General features: G+C 46.6%; 1 protein-coding gene and 1 pseudogene across 2 annotated transcripts; one reads left to right on the top strand and one right to left on the bottom strand.

Moving 5' to 3' along the window:
- Positions 1-7,323: 7,323 nt before the first annotated feature.
- LOC114504509 lies at positions 7,324-8,318 on the bottom strand (annotated as a pseudogene).
- Positions 8,319-11,886: 3,568 nt separating this feature from the next.
- On the top strand, positions 11,887-20,544 carry HSD17B10 (hydroxysteroid 17-beta dehydrogenase 10). Of its 2 annotated transcripts, none has more exons than XM_036016550.1 (6): positions 11,887-11,952; positions 18,681-18,845; positions 19,408-19,572; positions 19,700-19,828; positions 19,910-20,018; positions 20,216-20,544. In XM_036016550.1, the coding sequence occupies exons 1-6, from the start codon at positions 11,902-11,904 to the stop codon at positions 20,404-20,406; spliced, it is 810 nt and encodes a 269-aa protein (XP_035872443.1). In that variant the 5' UTR covers positions 11,887-11,901; the 3' UTR covers positions 20,407-20,544. The 2 variants fall into 2 exon arrangements, with proteins under 2 accessions (XP_035872443.1, XP_028378716.1); XM_028522915.2 differs by lacking the exon at positions 11,887-11,952 and adding an exon at positions 18,261-18,331.
- Positions 20,545-20,673: the final 129 nt, after the last annotated feature.

The raw sequence follows: 20,673 nt of genomic DNA, 5'->3' as shown, positions 1-20,673 counted from the left end.
CCTAGAAAATTAAGTAGTATTTCCCTAACTAAGGATAAATAACAGAAAAGTCAATGCAGAAATCAAAATAGAAAATATTTCAAATTGAATGAATGGTAATGAGCATAAACTATATCAAAGCTAGGGGGCACACACCCTGGCTGGTGTGGCTCGGTGGGTTGAGCGCTGGTCTGTGAGCTAAAGGGTTGCTGGTTCCATCTCCAGTCAGAGCACATGCCTGGGTTGTGGGCCAGATCCCCAGTAGGGGGCAGGTGAGAGGCAACCACACACTGATGGTTCTCTCCTTTTCTTTCTCCCTCCCTTTCTTTCTCTCTAAAAATAAATAAATAAAATCTTAAAAAAAAAAAAACACCTTAGGGGGCTAGCTAAAGCAGTCCTGAAAGAAAGTCTTATAATCTTGAGTGCATGTCTTGGCAGAAGAAAAGCCTGAAATTCAGTTCATCTTAAGTAACTACAAAAAGAACAAATAAACCCCAAGGTAGTAGCTGGCTCCTGTTCTCACCGCTATTGCAGTACACTGAGCTCCATAGAGAGAGCGCTGGGGCAAGTGTGAGCCAGAGGGCCACTGGGCGACTCTATCCTAGTTGAAGAAAAATAACTAAACATGGGCAAAGGAGATCCTCAGAGGCCCAGAGGCAAAATGTCATCATGTCATCAGTGTATCTAGTATGCTCCCTTTTGTGTAAGAAATACGGGAATACATATTTACATTTACTCATATATGCCAAGAAATTCTGGACAGACACACACTAAATTATTAAAGATGGTTACAGAAGCAAACCCAAGCTCCTTGGCCTGGAATACAAGCCTTTCTAGGATGTGCTTGGAAGCCAATCTGCCGCCACTTACTTTGGTGTAGGGCTTTGGTCAAATTCCTGTTCACTCACCCGCCACACAAGGATATTAGTACCTATCTATTAAATAGGTGAGGATGAAAAAGATTAATAAAATGTCTGGCACATAGTTAACATTCAATGTTAACCAATTTACAACTGTTATCTGGCTCTGGCCTACCTTTCCACACATATCCTAACCAGCTTCATATTAGGGCCACCTGGGAGAGTTGTTTTTAATTTTATGGAGAGGAGAGAGAGAGACAGAGACAGAGACAGAGACCTCGAGTTGTTGCTCCACTTTTTTATACATTCATTGATTGACTCTCGTATGTGCCCTGATCCGGAGGAACCTGCAACCCTGGTGTGTGGGGACACCGCCCTAACCAACTGAGGTACCTGGCCAGGGCTGGGAGACTTTTTTAAAATACTGAAAAAAACAATGCTAAGGCCTGGGCCCCACCCTCAGACCATATCACTCAGAACCTCTAAAGGAGGAGGGAAAGTGGGGCACAGGCAGTGATATTTTCAAAAAGCACCCCAGATGGTTTCCACCATTCCTACCAGATTGTTGGTTCCCTCACTGCACCTGACACATCAGGCTCATCCTGCCTCCTCTCCTTTGCTTACACTGTTCCTCTTCCTCCCCCCTCCCCAATCCATCCCACATTCCTGCCTGGTAAACGTCTACTCAGCTATTCTCCACACACTCCTCCCTTTGATGATCGCCTGTGCCGCCTGCAGGGTGAAGCCCATACCCCAGCACAGCACACGGGCTCACCTTGGTGCCTCATTACCTGCTTCTCCCCCACCGCATCTTATTCCCGTGCTTCTACTGCACCAAACTGTCCTTCTGCAGGTGCACTTACACCTCCGCCTTTGCACATGCTCTTCCTAACCCCCAACCTCAAGGATGCCTTGAGCCAACTGCTACTCGTCCTTTAAGTCCTTTAAGAACCAGCTCATGCAGCACTCCTGTGAAGCCTTCTCTAAACCCCTCCACTAGTCACTGGAAGGTAGAGTTAGGTGTTGTGTGCCCTCTGTTCCCTCGCACTTTGGACTTATCTCTAGCACTCAGCACACTGTGTTTATCATATGTTTGTTCGGGTTGCCTTGAGTCTGAGTTTGAGGTCAAGGCTTGTGACTTTTCCATCTGGCTTACTTTTGTGCAGCACAGACCCTGCATAGAGGAAGTACTTAGGGAATGTTTGCAGAATTCTGTTACCTTGTGGGGGGTTTACTGGTAGTCATTGTGAAAATTGCTACTCTCCCCTTCAAATAAAAGCCCAAATAACTGCACACAATAGTTTAAGAATAGTATGAGCAGCACTGAGGAAACCAGATTATCACCTCTCATTTTAGCCCATTTCTGTCCATTTAATCTGGGGTTAAGATATCAATACCTTATTTACATTGCATTATCAAACCACGGTTTGAGGTCTAAAATCTTATTAATGTTAACAAGCTAGCCTTTGAGTACTGCCCCTTCAACCAATTCACTGCCTGACAAATTGCTTTGCTGACTCAGTGGCCTGCATCCAAAATCTTCTGGGGAGCTTTCCAACATCCTGCTGCCCAGGCTGCCCAACAGGCCAAATACATTAGAATTTCTGGGAGTGGGTCCCAGAAATTAATGCTTTTTGAAGCTCCCTGGACAATTCCAAAGAAGCCAAGGTTGAGAGTCACCGGTCGATTTAAAGCCATACAGCTCCCTTCACTGGCTCTGCCCTTTTGTTTTGTGTTTCCATGTCTATCCTTCTCTCCTACCCTTAGCTCCACTCTGCTCTCCCCTCCCTCCCACTTGCCTGCTCTCTAGTTGCTCACACTTGTCCTGATACGGCTCACAGTACCGTCCAGACTAAGCAGTGGACACTGCGCTGAGCTGGGAGTCAGTCAGCCTAGGCCTCTGTCCCTGTGTGGTCTTGGGTCCCAACCCTTTCTACTGTGGACTTTTGTTCCTTTTTGAGTCAAATGGGGATCGTGACACTGTTCTGCCACTTAAGAGGCCTATGTGAGGAGAGCACTGTGTAAGTATGAGATATCTAGAGCCGCACTACCGACACAGGGGCTGAGCGGTGTTCATGCCAGTCACGCAAGACAAGACTATATCATGTTGACAAAAATACTATGAAATTGATGGATGTATTCATATAAAGTTGAAGAACAAAGCATGCATGGACTTGGTAAACTGCAAGCTTAGGACAGTGCTAACTGGGGGAAGGAAAGGGGATGAACCTGGGAAGGGTGCCGAGGGGGATTCAACTGTATTGTTCCTGCTTTCTTTTTAAAAATGCAGTCTGGCCCTGGCTGGCGTAGCTCAGTGGATTGAGCACGGGCTGCAAACCAAAGTGTTGCAGGTTCGATTCCCAGTCAGGGTACATGCCTGGGTTGCAGGCCACGGCCCCCAGCAACCGCACATTGATGTTTCTCTCTCTCTCTATCTCCCTCCCTTCCCTCTCTAAAAATAAATAAATAAAACCTTTAAAAAAAAAAAAAAGAGACCATCTTTAAAAAAAAAAATGCAGTCTGACAAAAATGTGAAGATTTGATTGAACCGAGGTGCTTTTTTTAAAAATGTTATTTATTCATTTCGGGAGAGAATGACAAATGGGAGTAAGTACAATTCAAGTACTTCATTTCTATCTTTTTCTATCTTTTATTTCTATCAATTTTCTATCTTTTACTCCATTTGTCATTCCACTTACTTATGCATTCATTGGTTGATTCTTGTGTGTGCCCTGACTGGGATTGAACCCACAACCTTAGCACTTTGGGACAATGCTCTAACCAACTGAGCTACCCAGCCAAGGCCAAACTGGGGGTGTTTATAGTATTCTCTACTTTTCTGCACACTTGAAAGGAAGATAATAAAAAACTCCCTACAACATAAAGATAAAATATTTAAAAATTTAAAGCAAAAAAAAAGGAGGGATCCTTATTGTCATCTTGTTTTAAAGATTTTATTTATTTATTTTTAGAGAGGGAAGGGAGGGAGAAAGAGAGAGAGAGAGAGAGAGAGAGAGAGAGAGAGAGAGAGAGAGAGAGAGAGAGAGAGAGAGAGAAACATCAATGTGCAGTTGCTGGGGGCCGTGGCCTGCGACCCAGGCATGTGCCCTGACTGGGAATTGAACCTGGGAATCCTTATTGTCATCTTGCCCTAGGTTAGTTCTACTGTCCACCCTGGTACAGTGGCAGGGATTGATAAATCATGGAATTGACAGTTGCTTCAAATCCATTCTGTAAGATAGAGAATATGAATCAATAACAATAAAAATTTTAAAAACTTGTCTGTTACATTTACCTGATTTTGGAGACATCACTGAGGACATTTTTGCATGCACTGCACCGAGCAATAAATGCTCATTAAGAGTTAAGCTCAAGGAAATAAAAGTAACAGGAGAGAGACACAGGGAAAGCCTGAAGGGGGAGAGGGAAGAGGATGCAGGAGGAGGAGGAAGAGGGGTTCATTCATCTGGAAGAGGAAGTCACAATTTTCCACTGTGATTTCTCCATGGAGGGGTTGAACATGCCCACCTCACCACTGTCATGGGCCTGGTAAGGAGGTAACATAAATTCATTTTCATGGTGCTCTTTTTAAAGACAGCTGCTCAGCCTTTTCAATAATCTCAACTGATCTACTACCCTGGCAACCACTAGCTCAGCACCTGGCGCACAAGCCACAGCTCAGCCGTCTAGCACCTTCATTCTGTTTAGACAAATGTGCCCTTCTGAGGTAGCCCCTCTGGCTTGCACTGCAAGTGCAGCTGGCTGTTTTTAATAGGAAAAGGACCCCCTTGCCCTGGCTCACACAGCTCTGCCCTGAGATGCACAGCACAGCTGGATGAGCACAGGAAACGTTGACCTTGAGATCTTCGTTCTGCCCCTCTTGGCACAAGGTGTCTCATACAATGAAAACTTGCACTGCCTTATTTATATACGGGGAGGTTCTGCTTTAATTTGTGATTTGGCCCCTGTTTCCAAGACTCTCAGACTTCTGTCATCCTAGCCCCACTCTCATTCACTGCTTTCACTGTTACCTACACTCCAGAACACTGGCCTTCACTCCTGCCCCAGCGGAAGACAAGCCCAGTCCTGCCTGAGAGCTCCCTCTTCCCTCTGGACGGCTTCCTTCCCAGACCTTTGTATATTCAGGTTCTCTCTCTCTCTCTCTCTCTCTCTCCCTCTCTCTCTCTCTCTCTCTTTTTAGGAGCATCAACTTCTTTATCTTTTTTAAAAAAATTTATTTTAATTATTGTTCAAGTACAATTTTCTATCTTTTACTCCCATCCCAGCCCACCCACTCAGCCCTCCCCACCTCCCTCCCATTTCCACCCGCCCCTAGTTTTTGTCCATGCGTCCTTTATACTTGTTCCTGTCAACCCTTCCCCTTTTCCCCTGAAATTCCCCTGAAATTCCCTCCGTTCTCCCCTCTGAATACTGTCAGCCTGTTCTCTATTTCAGTGTTTTTTATTATATTTTGCTTGTTTCTTTGTTTTGTTGATTAGGTTCCTGTTAAAGGCGAGATCATATGGTATTTGTCTTTCAGGCGAGATCATATGGTATTTGTCTACCACTGCCTGGATTATTTCGCTTAGCATAATGCTTTCCAGTTCCATCCATGCTGTTGCAAAGGGTAAGAGCTGCATATTCAGGTTCTCAATTCAACAATAGGGTCAATCCCTTCTTCAGATCTCCCAGATCTTCAATGTCATCACTACCTGAAAGTCCAATTTACATGTTTATTATTGGTTCCACCTCCCTTGGAAACTGCACAAAATCTGCACGACGCTCTATGCAAACACCCAACCCTACTTAGCTCAGTGAGCCTGGGTTGCTCAAACCCTGTTATTCTAAACAAAGGCTGGTCTTCAGGACTGGCCTTTGGATGGCTGCTGGGAGATAACCTCTGAGTCCTGGGAATATTCTGTGAATAAGAATTGTTTGTATACGCCAGGCATTGGGCCATATTGCATCAATGTGAAAATTCATCCTAACATTGTGAACAGAAAAACAACACCCATCCCTACCCCCTGCACAAAGGGACTCAGCCAAACTGTAGTATGGCTTCTAGCAGCCTAAGGCCAAGTCTGTAGGATGACCCAGTTCCCATCCAGTAAAGCTCAGGGCGGTCAAAAGAATTTTCCTTTTGTTCTAGCCAACACCTAATATAGCCTCCCCCCACCCCAAACTCCCTTGCTTAGAACATTAACTAAAATAGGCTTCCAACTTTGAGTTCTTCCCCTGTCCCTTTGAGATGTAAATATATATACTACCACTCCATCACCACTCTCAAGGACCATCCCCTTGAAATGCAATTGTCAAGAAGCCCGCCCCTGGGTCTCTATCTCCTAGTCTCTTGGGAGGATAGACTCCTAACTTCAGTAATTGACAGCTAGCAGACACAGCTGGCCTAACTGCACTTACACTGACCGACCCTTTGTAATTTTTCACTTCCCTGACTCTACTGAAACCCTGCTTGCTCCTCTCCCTCCTTTAAAATGCCCAGTCACAGCCTGCACAAGTGGGAAAGGAGCTCAACTTTCCCCTACTGTCAGTAATGACTGAATGAAATCTGTCTTCACTGCTGTGACTACTGCCTATCTTTGTTTACCTTTGACACCCTCCACCCTCACCCTCCCTCAGGCATTCGAGGCAGAGGTCATGCCTATTTTGCTCAATACTGATTCTAAGTGCCTCCAAGAGTGCCTAGCACAACAAACATTTGCTGAATGAACAAATATGTGTTTGTTAAAATGCATGTAGTAAGAAAAAGGGGGGGCGGTGCCAAAATTGGGAGATAGGAGACCTAGATTTTAGTCTCCTTTGTCGTGATTAAGTAGTTACCTGAGTCAAGTTGTTTCATCAGCATGGTCCTGTCTGTGTGAGCTACGGCAAGATATGGAACCTCTCTGTCTCAGTTTCCTCAACCAGCAATTTCTTCCACACAAGGTTATTGAGGGAAGATTGAAACAGTGTGAGAGAAACACAATGGTGTGGGAGTGGCTGCTCAGGAAATGAGGTCCCATCATGACCTTTGACTGCAGCAGCCCCCAAACTTTTTGGCACCAGGGACCGGTTTCATGTAAGACAATTTTTCCATGGACCAGGGGCGCGGGAAGGTTTCAGGATGATTCAAGCCCATTACATTTATTGTGCACTTTATTTCTACTATTATTACATTGTAATAATGTTGAAGTAATTATGCAACTCACCATAATACAGAATCATTGGGAGCCCTGAGCTTGTTTTCCTGCAACTTTGATGGTCCCATCTGGGGGTGATAGGTGACACTGATACCCGAAGTGTATTGCTTATGTCCAGTCTACTCCATAATTTCATTTTGGTGCTGTCACTGCAGAAAACCCTGTTTTACAAAGACAGGATGTTGGAAATGGAAGCAGGCTTTTCAGTGCTTTTGTGGCAATCTCAGGATACGCCTTAACTTTATTTTTTTATTTTTTTGCCTGCAACAATCTTTTATTTTATTTTCTTTCCTTTAAGCTACTGAAAATCTGCACGTAGACAAGGCAATTAATTCTTATAATAAAAATACCCCCATCCACATAGCCAAGGTCTCCATCAGATTCCACAGTGAGCATGCAATACAACACATTCTATTCCACAGGTGCATTTTCTTGTGAGTCTGAGGGGTTAAGATAAATTCTTCCTGGAAATATTAGCTTCTCACGAACTGCTTCCTTGATCAGTAGATACTGTGGTACTTCATTGGGCTCAGTGAAGAAGGATGGCGGTACATGTGTTAAATGAGCAATTTTGCTCTTGTGATGTATATTCTTGCGACATGTAGGTCTTGCTAGCCTCTGGTGAAGTCTCATGTCATTCATTCTGATAAGCACTCCATCAATTCTCAAAATAAAACAACAAAAAAACCCACTGCAACAGCAGGAAAAAGCTGGAAAACATTACTTTAATTTTCTCATTTAGACTTGAAACTCTGTGATCATGAAGTTCATCTTCAAACAGGAGGACTTCAAAAAACTTAGTCTGTTCTCTGACTTTCCATTTCTCTATATCTATATGATCTGCTGTAGGTACAACCTTTAACTTGAGTGATTCCTCAAGTGACGTTCCCTTACAATCTGTTGTATAGGTCTAATCGTGTGGCTTAATGTTCCTTGGAATGTTCACCTTCCATCCTGCTTTCCTGCCCCTCTTTCGCACAGAACACTTGGAGCATTCCTTGGTGGTTTACACATCTTAAAGCATCTGTAGCATTAAATCAATCCCAAAGCCAGAACAATGCTGGATTCTTAAAACATTGTCTCCAAACATCATTTTGGAGAGGGATGGCATATGCAGTTCATCAGCTAACTTCTCCACGTCGGCCACCTTCATAATGTGGGTCTTGGTAGCCGTCAGCTTTCAGGGAAGCCATGGATCATCATGGCCGAGGGGGAGACTGTGCGGGCTGCACAGGGCAGGGCGGGCTGGAGCCTCAGTGGCAGCAGACACCAGCTCTTCACCTTGCTGCAGCCAAGCTCCACACCCCCCTCCCTGCCTTGACTTGAATCTGCTTGCCTCCTGCTGTGCACCTGGGTTCCTGACAGACCACGGACCCATACCACTCTGGCCCTGGGGGTTGGGGACCCACTTTATTGGGTTTCTCTAACCTGGTGTCTTACAAAGAGCAGCAGACTCTGTGGTCATAAGGGTTTGGCCTCTGGAGCCAGGTTGTCTAAGTCTGAAGTCGGCTTTGCTCCTTACTAGTTAAGTGACCTTGGAAAGTGACTTAACTTTTCAGTACTCACTTTCTTCACCTGTAAACCAGGGATGATTGTCATCATAGGGTTGTGGTGAGAAATAACAGACTAAATACACTCTCAGCACAGCCTGGCATGTCATCTCTCAGTGTTAAGTGATGTGATTGGGCCTCGGGATCTTCACTGAAAAGAAGCATTAGGCTTTAAGGTCCCTGAAGCCTCTATGAAGTTGCCCCTGCAGCTGAAGCAGCCAATGGCTCCCTTCCCTTTCTTTTTTGAAAAATTTTCTTAAAGCCCTGGCTGGCGTAGCTCAGCGGATTGAGCGCAGGCTGTGAACCAAAGTGTCGCAGGTTCGATTCCCAGTCAGAAAAAAATTTAAAAAGAGAAAAATTTTATTAACGTATAGTTGGCATACGATAGTATATTAGTTTCAGGTGCACAACGTAGTGATTCAACATTCGTATGCCTTACTATGTGATCCCCACACTAAGTCTAGTAACCATCTGTCACCATGCAAAGTTATCACAATATTATTGACCCAATTCCCTGTGCTATACATCACCTACCTGTGGCTTAGTTATTTATAACTGAAAATTTGTACCTCTTATTCCCTTTCACCTTTTTCACCCATCCCTCCCATACCCACCCCTCTGGCAACCAGGTTGTTCACTGTTTCCATGGGTGTATTTTTGTTTTGTTTGTTCATTTGTTTTATTCTTTAGATTCCACATGCAGGTGATATAATAAAGTATTTGTCTTTCTCTCTCTGACCTATTTCACTTAGTATAATGCCCTCTAGGCCCATCCATATTGCCTTTTTTATTGCTGGAGTCTGGGGTCAGAGTTTTAACCCAATTTCACACTGGGTGGCTTCGCGCCTCCTCCTTCAGGCTTCACTTCCTGATAGGTGGTCTGAAGTCACTCTTCACAGCACTTCCCAGGCTCATTTGGGGTCTTCCCTCCACATCCACGAAGAAAACAAAGGTTCTTCCAGGCTACAGGGGCAGCTCGACACAGGACTTTCAACCCCTCCCCGCCCCACCCCACGGGACCCCCTTTTTTGACTCAGAGGCTCCCAGAGTGTGGGGTGGGCTCCCAGAACTGACTGGAAAAGTGGGGGTAGGGTGCAGCGCGGTTATTGTCCAAATCTGGCCTCTCCTTGGGGGCATGATCTGTGGGACCACTGGACCTCTCAGACCGAGTCCCTTCTAGGGCATGGAGATGTGAGGGCGGGATTGAGAGGGGTTTCCTCCGGGTCTAACGCACCCACTCCCTTCCGTCCTCTGGTTTTCAGTTTCCTCAAAGGACTGCAAATTATGATCGAGTCGAAAGGAGCAGTCACACCTGCCCATCTACTTCCACGGACTCTGCACACACTTAAACCTCCCCTGGCGGCTGTATTTATGCTCCTACTCCAGGGAACTCCACCATCCCACTGGGGACAAGAGGTGAGCGGGACACGCATGCGCAGACACCATTGCTACCCAGGACTGGCTGACTTCTCCAGAAGGCCCGGTGCGGGTTGGGGGTGGGGGGTACATGCGCAGATGCCACACTCCACTCTAGCAGGAAAGATGCCGCGAGTGGGTGGTGGTGTCAAGCTGAATTTGTGCTTCTCTGCCTCACCCCAACCGCGCCGTCGCCCCTTTTCTGTCCCTGGATCTCGTGTTCCCACTCAGGACTACATGTCAGCCCTGTATTGGAGTCTTAGCGTGAATCCTTCCGTTTCCACAGGCAGTCCCTCTAATAAAGAAAATGAACGTGTGTATGACAAGCATAGTGACTCTAAGGTGCTTTTGCCTGGAGTGGGTGCAGCCTGTACACGGATTGTCATCAAATCCTTGGTTTCAGACCCGGTGTCTTTTCTTCCCCATCTGGAAGTGGCAGAAATAAAAGAGGAACTTGTCTCCTGCCCAAAACCCTTCGCCAGACACTTCAGGTTCCCTCGGGCCCTTTGAGGACAAGAGCTATCCTAAAGCTCCTATTGATGACATATCAGGGTCTCCCCACTATGCTCCACACTCCCGCCATTAGGACAGTCTCACGTGGCACAAAGTGGCCCAGGGTGGAGCGCACGGCAGTAAGACGGCGGACACAATACACTCGGATAAAGTGAGTATTCATTCCTACCTCAAGGCGTAGAAACTTGAGACTTTGTGATCAATACAACATGACCCTGGTCCTACAGCCGTTCCTTCCGTGGGTCCGTGGTCAAGACTTATTACAAACACTGCCTCTAAAGCCTTGCACCGGGTCCTGACTGGGTCAGTAGGCTGGAGCATCCTCCCCTGCAACAAAAGGTTGCGGTTGGATCCTGGTCAGGGCGCACAGTTTGGTTGCAGGTTGCTTCCCTGGTCGGGGCGCTTTCGATTTTGGGAGGCGACTGATCGGAGTTTCTCGATGTTTCTCTCCCACATCCATGTTTCCATCTTCTTCCTTCCTCTAAAAATCAATAAACATGTCCTCCGGTGATGATTTTTACAACATTAAGAAAAAAAAAGGCTCTCACTCGAATGGGTACCCCACCCCCATCCTGCGCCCCGCCCCCAACTTCTGGGTGTTGCGCGATCACTGCGGTTGGGGTTTCACTGGCAGCTGCTGCCCAGCCCAGGCTGACTCATCTCTCCCTCCCCCCTACCCCGTTTATTCTGTTCCAAGTCTTTCCCAACTCGTGGTGGGAGCGAGAAGACTATCAGAATCTCTCTGTGGTCCTCTTGATTTGGGGGATCGAGGGAGTGGTGGGAGAAACTAGTCTACCCCCGGGGACTGGAGAGCTGGGAGTCTCAGAAGGAAGGCCCCGCAGCCTTGGAGGGAGAAGGCTGGTTCTGCCGGTATTGCCAGACCCTCCCTCCTCCAGCTCCAGTCCCTTGCCTGCAGCGGCTGTCACTCCTCGCTCTGGTGCCAGCTGGCTCTTGGTTCCTCGCCTTCATTGCTGCCTGCTTGCTTCCCTGCTTTCCTTGGGCTGTCCGCGTTCCCTTCCCTTCCTCCCCCACAGCCTCCCTGGTTCGGGGCCTCTTTGCCTTCCTCCACCTCCATATTACTAGGATATCGCCGTCTCCCTCCCATTCCTTCTCTCCCTTCGAAAACAAACAAATACACACCCCCACGGGTCCTATAATGGCTTCATTAAGCCTGCGAATGACTGACTCCCAGCTTTCTAGTTCTCCCACGGTGTGGATGTGTAAACAATGAGGTAATTCTTCCAAGGCTGTGAAGGCAAAGTGGGCATAAGTGGAACTGACACTGAACTAATCACAATACTTACTGATTCCATCAAATGACGCAGGTTTATTGCGATGTATTCACTCACTCAGCAAACACTGCCATTTGTCTGACCAGGGCACTGTATGGCATACCAAGGACACAGAGATCAGAACAGACCCCTGATCTCCCCGGAGGTAAGTAGTGGTTCAGAGGTGGGCGTACAGAGCTGTGGTAGTGCGAGGGGTCATCTCACAGTCCTGAGGATTATCTGGGGTAGGGTTGCCAGATTTATTTTAGCAAATGAAAATACGGGGTGCTCACTTGGATATGAATTTAGATAAATACCTAATAATTTTGGTTAATAATAAATAAATATCGCATGGGAGGTACTCAGACTAAAAATGATTTGTTGTTTATCTGAAATTCAAATTTAATTCCTGGAGCATCCTATATCTCATCTGGTAGCATTACTGTGCATTGTTGCTGTTGGACAGTTATACAGGCTGCAGTCAGGAAAGTCAGCAGCTGCGATTATGGATAGTCCTACAAGCGAGGGGGAATCACCGAAAGGCTTTAAAGCAAGGAGAGTAACATAGCAAACTTTGAGTTTTAGGAAGGGAGTTCTGCTGGCTTCTTGGAGGATCCTTTTAAGAGGGACAACAGTGGGATTTGACAGGTACAATAGTACAAGAGATTTTGGATGGTGAAAATAGGAAGATAGGAGAGAGGAAGTGCCAGATTCAAGAAGTATGTAGGACTTAAGTCAGGAGGATTTGGCGATTGATTAGATGGAGTGGAAAGGGCATTAGTCCCAGGGTCTGGCTTTGGAGTCTATGAAGATAATATTGCTACCAACTGAGATAGAGCAAGTTTAGGGGACAATGGTTGAGTTTCATTTAAGACGTGTTGGAGTGCCTAAGAGCCACCTGGTGTAGGGAGCTAGCAAATGACTGACTATCTCATTCTGAACTTCAGTGGTGAGGTGAGCTGGAGGTAGAGATTGGGAAGTCCTCAACAGAGAGGCAGTATCGAAACCAGGGGATTAATGAGCTCCCTAGTGAGGGAGCAGGAGAAAAGAAACCCAGGAAGGAGACCAAGAAGGAACAGTCAGGGAAATAGTAGGAATCAGGAAAGTGAGGTGTCATGGAAGCGAAGGGGTGTTTGGAGGAGGAGGAAGTGTTCAATCATGTCAAACACAGCTAGAAAGTTCTGATTACACAAAGGCTGGACAACGCCATTGATTTGGGCAATGCTAGTCATCATGACCTTAGGCCGGTATCACACAGACTCATTCACATGTCAGCCCCATTAATTCAAATGGTGGACACTCAGCTAGCACACTCTGAGAGGCTCGCCACAGTCATTCTCATGTCCCGCATGCTGCTTCAGAGCTTAAATCATTCACTTAAATTGTACCCCAACTCACTCGGAAAAAAGGCACACATTTGGATCCTCTCCATATCCATCATTTGACGTCCTTTATAGTTGCCGATGCCACCTCAGAGCCAGCCAGAACCAGTGCAACTTGGTCTTTGCAGGGGTAACTGTAGGTCTCCACAAGGGTTGAATGATTTATCTTGTATTAATATTTTTATCTCTCGGGAGTAAAAACCACCTCTGTGCTTCTCTCATCTCCTGATAGGGCTAGTACCCTTGGGGATTGTGAGGTAGTGCTGAATGTTGCTGGTTCTGGTGTCCCTGACATGCCCCTTTGCTCACCTCTGACCCTCAAGCACCTAAACTGATGAATGTCTGTTGTGTACAAATGTTGAGTTCAATCTATTCCCTATTTTCTAATGATCTTGAGACAGAGGTGCAAACAATAAAGACAGGGGATGCTCAATGGAACAAATCCCCAGGGAAGTGGGAGGGGCTAGGACCCAGAGCCCAGTGGGAAGGGCAAGCCCCAAACAAGACCTCTCTTCTCTGAGACCCAAGGAGAGTGTGGCCTGGAGAGAATGTTGCAGGTGACAAGAGAGAAAGCATTCACCTAATGGCCTCCATTTGCTCTAAACACAGAAGGTCTTAACCAAGAGTCCACAGCCCCTTTGGAATCTACAGAGAGAATTTAAGGAGCCCATGGACTTGGATGAGGGAGGCAGGAAATTGCATCTTAATTTTCACTATCACTAACAGGAATGTAGCATGTCTTCTAGGGGATGTAGGTAACATGCTAAAGCAGTCCCTATGGCTTTGTCACCAACAGAAATAAGATTTTCATGCCTTATCATGGTTGTTGCAGATCTCTCAAAATAACATCATTATTTTATTTGTTTAAAGAATCTTATTTATTTTTAGACAGAGAGGAAGGGAGAGAGAAAGAGAGGGAAAGAAACATCAATGTGTGATTGCCTCCTGTGTGCTCCCTACCAAGGACCTGGCCAGCAACCCAAGCATGTGCCTGACTGGGAAGCAAATCAGCAACCCTTTGCTTCGCAGCCTGGTGCTCAATCCACTGAGCCATGCCAGCCAGGTATAACTTGGTGTTTAATGTATTGATGAAGAAGCTTTATCAATGACAGATGTATTTCTTATTATTTTGACAATTGTACTTCTTTCGTAATCTATTTGTCTTATGTATTCATTATTCTGGGAAGGAGTTCCTTAAGATCTCACCAGACCACTCCAGAGCTGTCCACAACACAAAAAAAAGTCTAGGAGACACTGCTCCGAAGAGTAACAGTAGCTTACTTTTACATAGCTCTTGCTAAAGGCCAGGTACTGTTCAAGTATCTTTAAAAAATATATATACCACACCTGGCTGGCGTAGCTCAGTGGATTGAGCACGGGCTGGGAACCAAAGTGTCCCAGGTTCGATTCCCAGCCAGGGTACATTCCTGGGTTGCAGGCCATAACCCCCAGCAACCGCACATTGATGTTTCTCTCTCTCTCTCTCTCTCTTTCTCCACCCCCCTTCCCTCTCTAAAAATAAAAATTAAAAAAAATCTTTAAAAAAATATATATATATACCGTACGTGAACTCATTTATTCCTAACAACTTTACAAGGTAGGTGCTTTGATTATACCCGTTTTGTAGAAGAGGAAAGTGAGGCACAACAGTTAAGTAACTTGCCTAAGGTCATTCAGCTAGGAAATGATGGAGTTGAGATTCAAACCCAGGCCTTCTAGCTTTAGGGCCTGTGCTAAAATGTTGAGGACTTCAATCGGTAGAAGGCCAAGGGGCAAATGGTTTGAGAGTGTGGTAAGAACAGATAAAGAGAGAGGGGAAATGAGAGAGAGAGGTTCTACTCTGGCCAAGAGAAAAGTAGGAAGAGGTCACTAGGCTGGAAGAAAATAGAAAGACCCACAGGGTTCAAGGAGATAAAAGAAGTGGTAATGGGGAGGAGACCCAAGATGAGTGGGAGAACATGGTCAGAGTGAGAGACAGTGGTATGTGGGTGCCAGGGACTTGGGGAGTCATTCCAAGCCATGACAAGGTTAATAATGCGGCCTAGACAGAGGTGATAAAAGTGGAGAAGTTGAGTAGATGAAGGAATCATGAAGCCGGACCTGCAAGTTCTTTCAAGACTGGTTGGTTGATAGACTCATTCATTCATGCATGCATTTGTACTGGTATATGCCAGTCAGTGTTCTTGGCATTGGGTCACCCAAAGGTGAACCAGCAGAACAAGACTCTGATGCCATGAGCTTACTCTCCAGCAGAGAAAGAGTTATACACACATACGCATGCACACACACAAACAAGGCTTGTTAGACAAGGCTCAAAAGCTTTTAGGTACAATTCCACAATGTCAGAAGTTCTGGAAAGCAAAAGGCTGTTTTTTCATACCTTAGAGCCCAAACTCATTAGGTAACTAAACCTGAGCTGAAGTAGCATGAGGCTGTTTATAGTCTTGATTCACACTTAGTGTAAATTTTCATACTCTTCACTCTAGAAATATTAATGTTTAATTATAAGTAATGCTCTGGCCCTGGCTGGCGTAGCTCAGTGGATTGAGCACGGGCTGCGGACCAGGCATTGCAGGTTCGATTCCCAGTCAGGGCACATGCCTAGGTTGCAGGCCATGGCCCCCAGCAACCGCACATTGATATTTCTCTCTCTCTCTCTCTCCCTCCCCTCTCTAAAAATTCATAAATAAAATCTTAAAAAAAAAAAAGTAATGCTCTGGACCTTTCTCTGTAGTTATATAATAATAGTGTATGCAGCATATAGAGTTATATAATATTGAGTTTACGTGTTCCTTTTTAAAATTGAAAACATTCTGAATTGTAAAACATATTTGGTCCCAAGTTTGGAAAAAAGATTATGGACTTGTAAGTGCTATGCAGAAAATTCCAATATATAATGTGTTAATTTGCAAATTGGCTCCCATACACAGAGGGTAATCAGAGATGGAAGAAAGGAGCAGACTGTTCTAGATTGGTACATGGCAGGTTTAATAATCAAGAGAACTTACATATGAGGCTTGTCTTGGGTGACCACAAGATGAGATCTCGGCACCCACCTGTCAGAATTTTAAAAGTTTGCATAGAGGCCTTAACGGGGTTCAGTCATATATACTGTCCAGATGGTCTCAGCAACGCATTGCTCTCTCAAGGCTGTGTCCTTGAAATGGCTCTGGCTTTGGGAATGATGGGCAGAATGGATAGGGGTGGGGGTGTGAAGGCCTCAATGTCCTGGTTCCGGCTGGCAGGACAACTGGCAGTCACATCAACTTAAAAAAAAAGCTTAAAAAACATTTTTATTTATTTGTTCTTAGAGGGGAAGGGAAGGAGGAAGAGAGGGAGAGAGAAACATTGATGTGTTGAGAGAAACATCAATTGGTTGCCTCTAAAATAAAAAAAATAAAAAAGATTTTCTTTATTTATTCTTAGAGAGAGGGGAAGGGAGGGAGAAAGAGATGGAGAGGAACATCCACGTGTGAGAGAAATATCATTCAGTTGTCTCTTGTACTCGCCCAACTGGGGACCTTGCTGGCAACCCAGGGATGTGCCCTGACTGGGAAGTGAACCAGCAGCCTTTCAGTTTGCAGACTGGCACTCAATCCACTGAACCACACCAGTCAGGGCCAGTCACATCCTCTTCCAACCCATTGGGGTAGTAACTAGGTGGCTACAGCTTGAGTGGTCAGGGAGGGCAGGTGACATTTAAGCAAGTCATAGTGACAGGCAGTCATGCAAAAAGCAGGGGGAGAGCATTCCAAGCAGAGGGAATAGCTAATGAAAAGAGGAACACAAAGAGGCGACTGCAGCTGGAACTTATGAGGCCTGGTGAGGAGCTACAAATTGCTAGAAGGACTTCATGTAGTCAGAAAGATCGTGAGTCTGGTACTAAATCTTTTGATGAATATGGTGTAATAACCATGAATGTGCTGGTTGTCAACAACCAGGAGGCCCAGAGGGGAGTCTTCCTGGGTGAGAAAGCATATGGGAAGATAGTTGAGATAGAGGAAACAAAAAGCTGAACGGGGCTGAAAATACACAGATTTATGACTTGAAGACCTCAGTTTCGGGAAAAGTATAGAAGGAAGTCAGATTAGGTGGATTCTAATCTTCCACCTGGACTCAAGATTCTAACTGGGAGACTGGTTGAAAAATGTTGTATGTCAGTGGTCCCCAACCTTTTTGGCACCAGGGACTGGTTTGGTAGAAGACAAGTTTTCCATGGATGGGGGTGGGGGGATGGTTTCCGGATGATTAAAGTGCATTACATTCAAGCTCACCTCCTGCAGCGTCACCCAGTTCCGGCCGGGACCGGTACAGCTCTGTGGCTCAGAGGTTGGGGACCCTTGTTCTAGATGACCAAAGACCTGGTTCATAAATGACAACCTCTGGTTGAGGTCCAATCTGCAGCTTTTGGGTTCAAAATAGTTTAGACACAGAGGATATTAGCAAAGGTTGAACTGGTGAAAGATGTTTTTGCTTCTCTGTTTATGCCTCTCTGGACTGTGCTTCTCAGCAGCTCTGTCTCCAAATGTGTCTCCTAGCTTTTGTGTCTGTTAGTGGCTTTCCACATCCCTATCTCTGTAATCTGGTGTGGCATCTGTGTTCCTTGCAATCTATTCCTCAACATATTCGTCTCTACGTGGCTCTCAGAATCTCTGTCTTTGGATATTCATGTCTGTGTCCCAGAGTCTGATTCTCTTACCTTCCTTTGTCTGTGTCTGTACTGTAATTTTTTCCATTTTAACTGTGCTCTCCTGGAAGGCATGGACTCTTTATTATTTCTCTGGGCATCCCCAGTGGCACGCAAAAAGGCTAGCATATGAGTCTCTCAGACACGTTTATACCTGAATGAAGGATTTTTCTGAGTAAGGGACATTCTCTCAACCTCCTGCCCTTCACCACCCTTCCCCGTGGAGCTGGCAGCCTATCCCCGGGCCTGCTAGAGTGCCGGGTGGAGGGTGTAGTATTATGCTGCTGCCCCTTGGTTCTTTCCCCAGTGGCACGGCTCTGAGGGAACTTCACAAAACACAACCTAACCCTCTCGACGGGGGACGACTGCAGTCAGCAGATACCCGGACGCCCCGCCCGCTTCGCCGGCCCCGCCCCGCTTCGTGAGCCCGGGGGAGGTGCCTGCGGAAAATGGCTGCGGTGTGCCGGAACGTGAAGGTATTTGGGTCCTTGTCCCTGCGGCTGGCCCCGCTACCCTTGCTGGGACCATTGCGGCGTGGAAGTAGCGGGAAGAGATCGGTGCTGGGAGAAATGGTCACGCGTATCTAGGCCTGGTATTGAGGCGGTGGGGCTCGGGAGGTGAAGGTCAACTCTTCACAGCACCAGTATGTAGAGTGGCTGGATGGACTATCTGGGGATGAGAAACCTAGAGGTTCCATCGGTAAGGAGAGGAGGCACAGCTGAATCACTCTGCAGGGGTGATCTGGAGCCTCCCTTGCAGAAACCTGGAGAACAGGCAGATGAAAGGGTCTGCACGGGGTAGCCGTTAACACTGTCCTCTTCACAGGGTCTAGTCGCCATAATAACCGGAGGCGCCTCGGGCCTAGGCCTGGCCACAGCAGAGCGACTGGTGGAGAAGGGGGCCAGCGCTGTTCTTCTGGACCTGCCCAGCTCAGATGGGGAGGTCCAGGCCAAGAAGTTAGGGAAGAGCTGTGCCTTTGCCCCAGCTGACGTAAGTGGGGTCACTTCACCTCTCCTCAGGACACTGGCCTGGGAACCCATGGTGTTCCCCCCTCCCATAGGGTGCTGTGTATGAGCGGTGAACCTATCTACTTTTTTGTTCCCAACAGTGGGGATGAGGACTGGACATAGCAGAAACTCCTGGAGAGGGTATTTATAGTGGGAAAATTCCTATGGTGCCCTGTAATTTTTTATTCACACAGTTGAAAAACTTAATAAACAAACTACAGACAGTAAAGCTTGATGCAATCATCTTAGCAAGCAGGGGTACAAAAAAGCTAGTCTATCTTCATATCACTAATTCTCAAAACAGTGCTGTGATCCACAGCAATTGAGAATTTCCACTGGCATGTGAATGTATCAAAAGAGGGCATAGAATTGAAAAATATTTTGCAACACTGCTCTGTAGTCCCTAACCTTTTTAGCTTTATCCCACTCTCGAGTTTTCTCTTGGCCTCTTCCTTGCTTACATAATTCTGCCCTTCCTGCCCACAGATTTAGTGGTGAATGTGTGTGCTGGGTGCTGAATACTTCCTTCATCTCTCCCTCTAAAGGTGACCTCAGAGAAGGACGTGCAAGCAGCCCTGGCTCTAGCAAAAGAAAAGTTTGGTCGTGTGGACATAGCAGTCAATTGTGCAGGCATTGCAGTAGCCATCAGGACATACAACTTAAAGAAGAACCAGGCCCATACCTTGGAGGACTTCCAGCGAGTTCTCAATGTAAGGCCTTGGAGGTTCTCCAGGGGTAGGAATAAGAGGTGTCTGGTAGTGGGTGCCCCCAAAGCTTTAAGGGGATAATAGGCTGCCTCTGCCTCAGGTCCTAACCATATCTCTAATGGTCCTCCAGGTGAATCTCTTAGGTACTTTCAATGTGATCCGCCTTGTGGCTGGTGAGATGGGCCAGAATGAACCAGATCAGGGAGGCCAACGTGGGGTCATCATCAATACTGCCAGTGTGGCTGCCTTTGAGGGCCAGGTGTGTGAGCAGGGCCAAGGCTTGTGCCTTCTCAGTGACTTACTGGGGCCCTCCCACCTACAACCTCCACTCTTTCTCCAGGTTGGACAAGCTGCATATTCTGCTTCCAAGGGGGGCATAGTGGGCATGACATTGCCCATTGCTCGGGACCTGGCTCCCATGGGCATCCGGGTGATAACCATTGCTCCAGGTACACATATCCTGTCCCTGCCACACCTGGGATTGGGTGGGATCTATGGGCAATGAAGAGGGGAAAGTATCCACCACCTAAGCAGCAGCATCCTTGCATCTCCGGGCATAGAAACACTACAGGAAGGGCTAAGGTGAGTGGGGACCAGGTAAACATGAAAGCGAGGGTGGGCCTCTGACTCTGGCTCTTTTGTCTAGGCCTATTTGGTACCTCACTCCTGAACAGCCTCCCAGAGAAAGTACGCAACTTCCTGGCCAGCCAAGTGCCCTTCCCCAGGCGATTGGGCGACCCTGCTGAGTATGGTCATCTGGTACAGTCCATTATCGAGAACCCATTCATCAATGGAGAGGTCATCCGGTTGGATGGGGCCATCCGCATGCAGCCTTGAAGGGAGAGGGCAGAGAAAACACTCTTCCAACCTTCCTTCCCCTGGCATACTGTGTTGCAGTTTGGGAAGAAGCTAGTAGCCACTTTGTAACTGCCCACTAGTTACCCTCTGGGCCTAATAAAGTATCTCTTATAGGAAGTGGGCAGTGCTGTGTGCTGGGGGAACTGACATAGGGAAGAAAGGTGAATGGGTGAAGACTGACACGTCAGATGCACAGATCCCAGGGGTAGCCGGGAAAAGCAGTACCTCACACCTTTGTGTCCTATT

Source organism: Phyllostomus discolor, chromosome X (assembly GCF_004126475.2).
Source record: "Phyllostomus discolor isolate MPI-MPIP mPhyDis1 chromosome X, mPhyDis1.pri.v3, whole genome shotgun sequence".
In the NCBI taxonomy this organism is placed as follows: domain Eukaryota; kingdom Metazoa; phylum Chordata; class Mammalia; order Chiroptera; family Phyllostomidae; genus Phyllostomus; species Phyllostomus discolor.
Note: the sequence above shows the minus strand (reverse complement) of the source record. Positions and strands in the feature narration are given on the sequence as shown.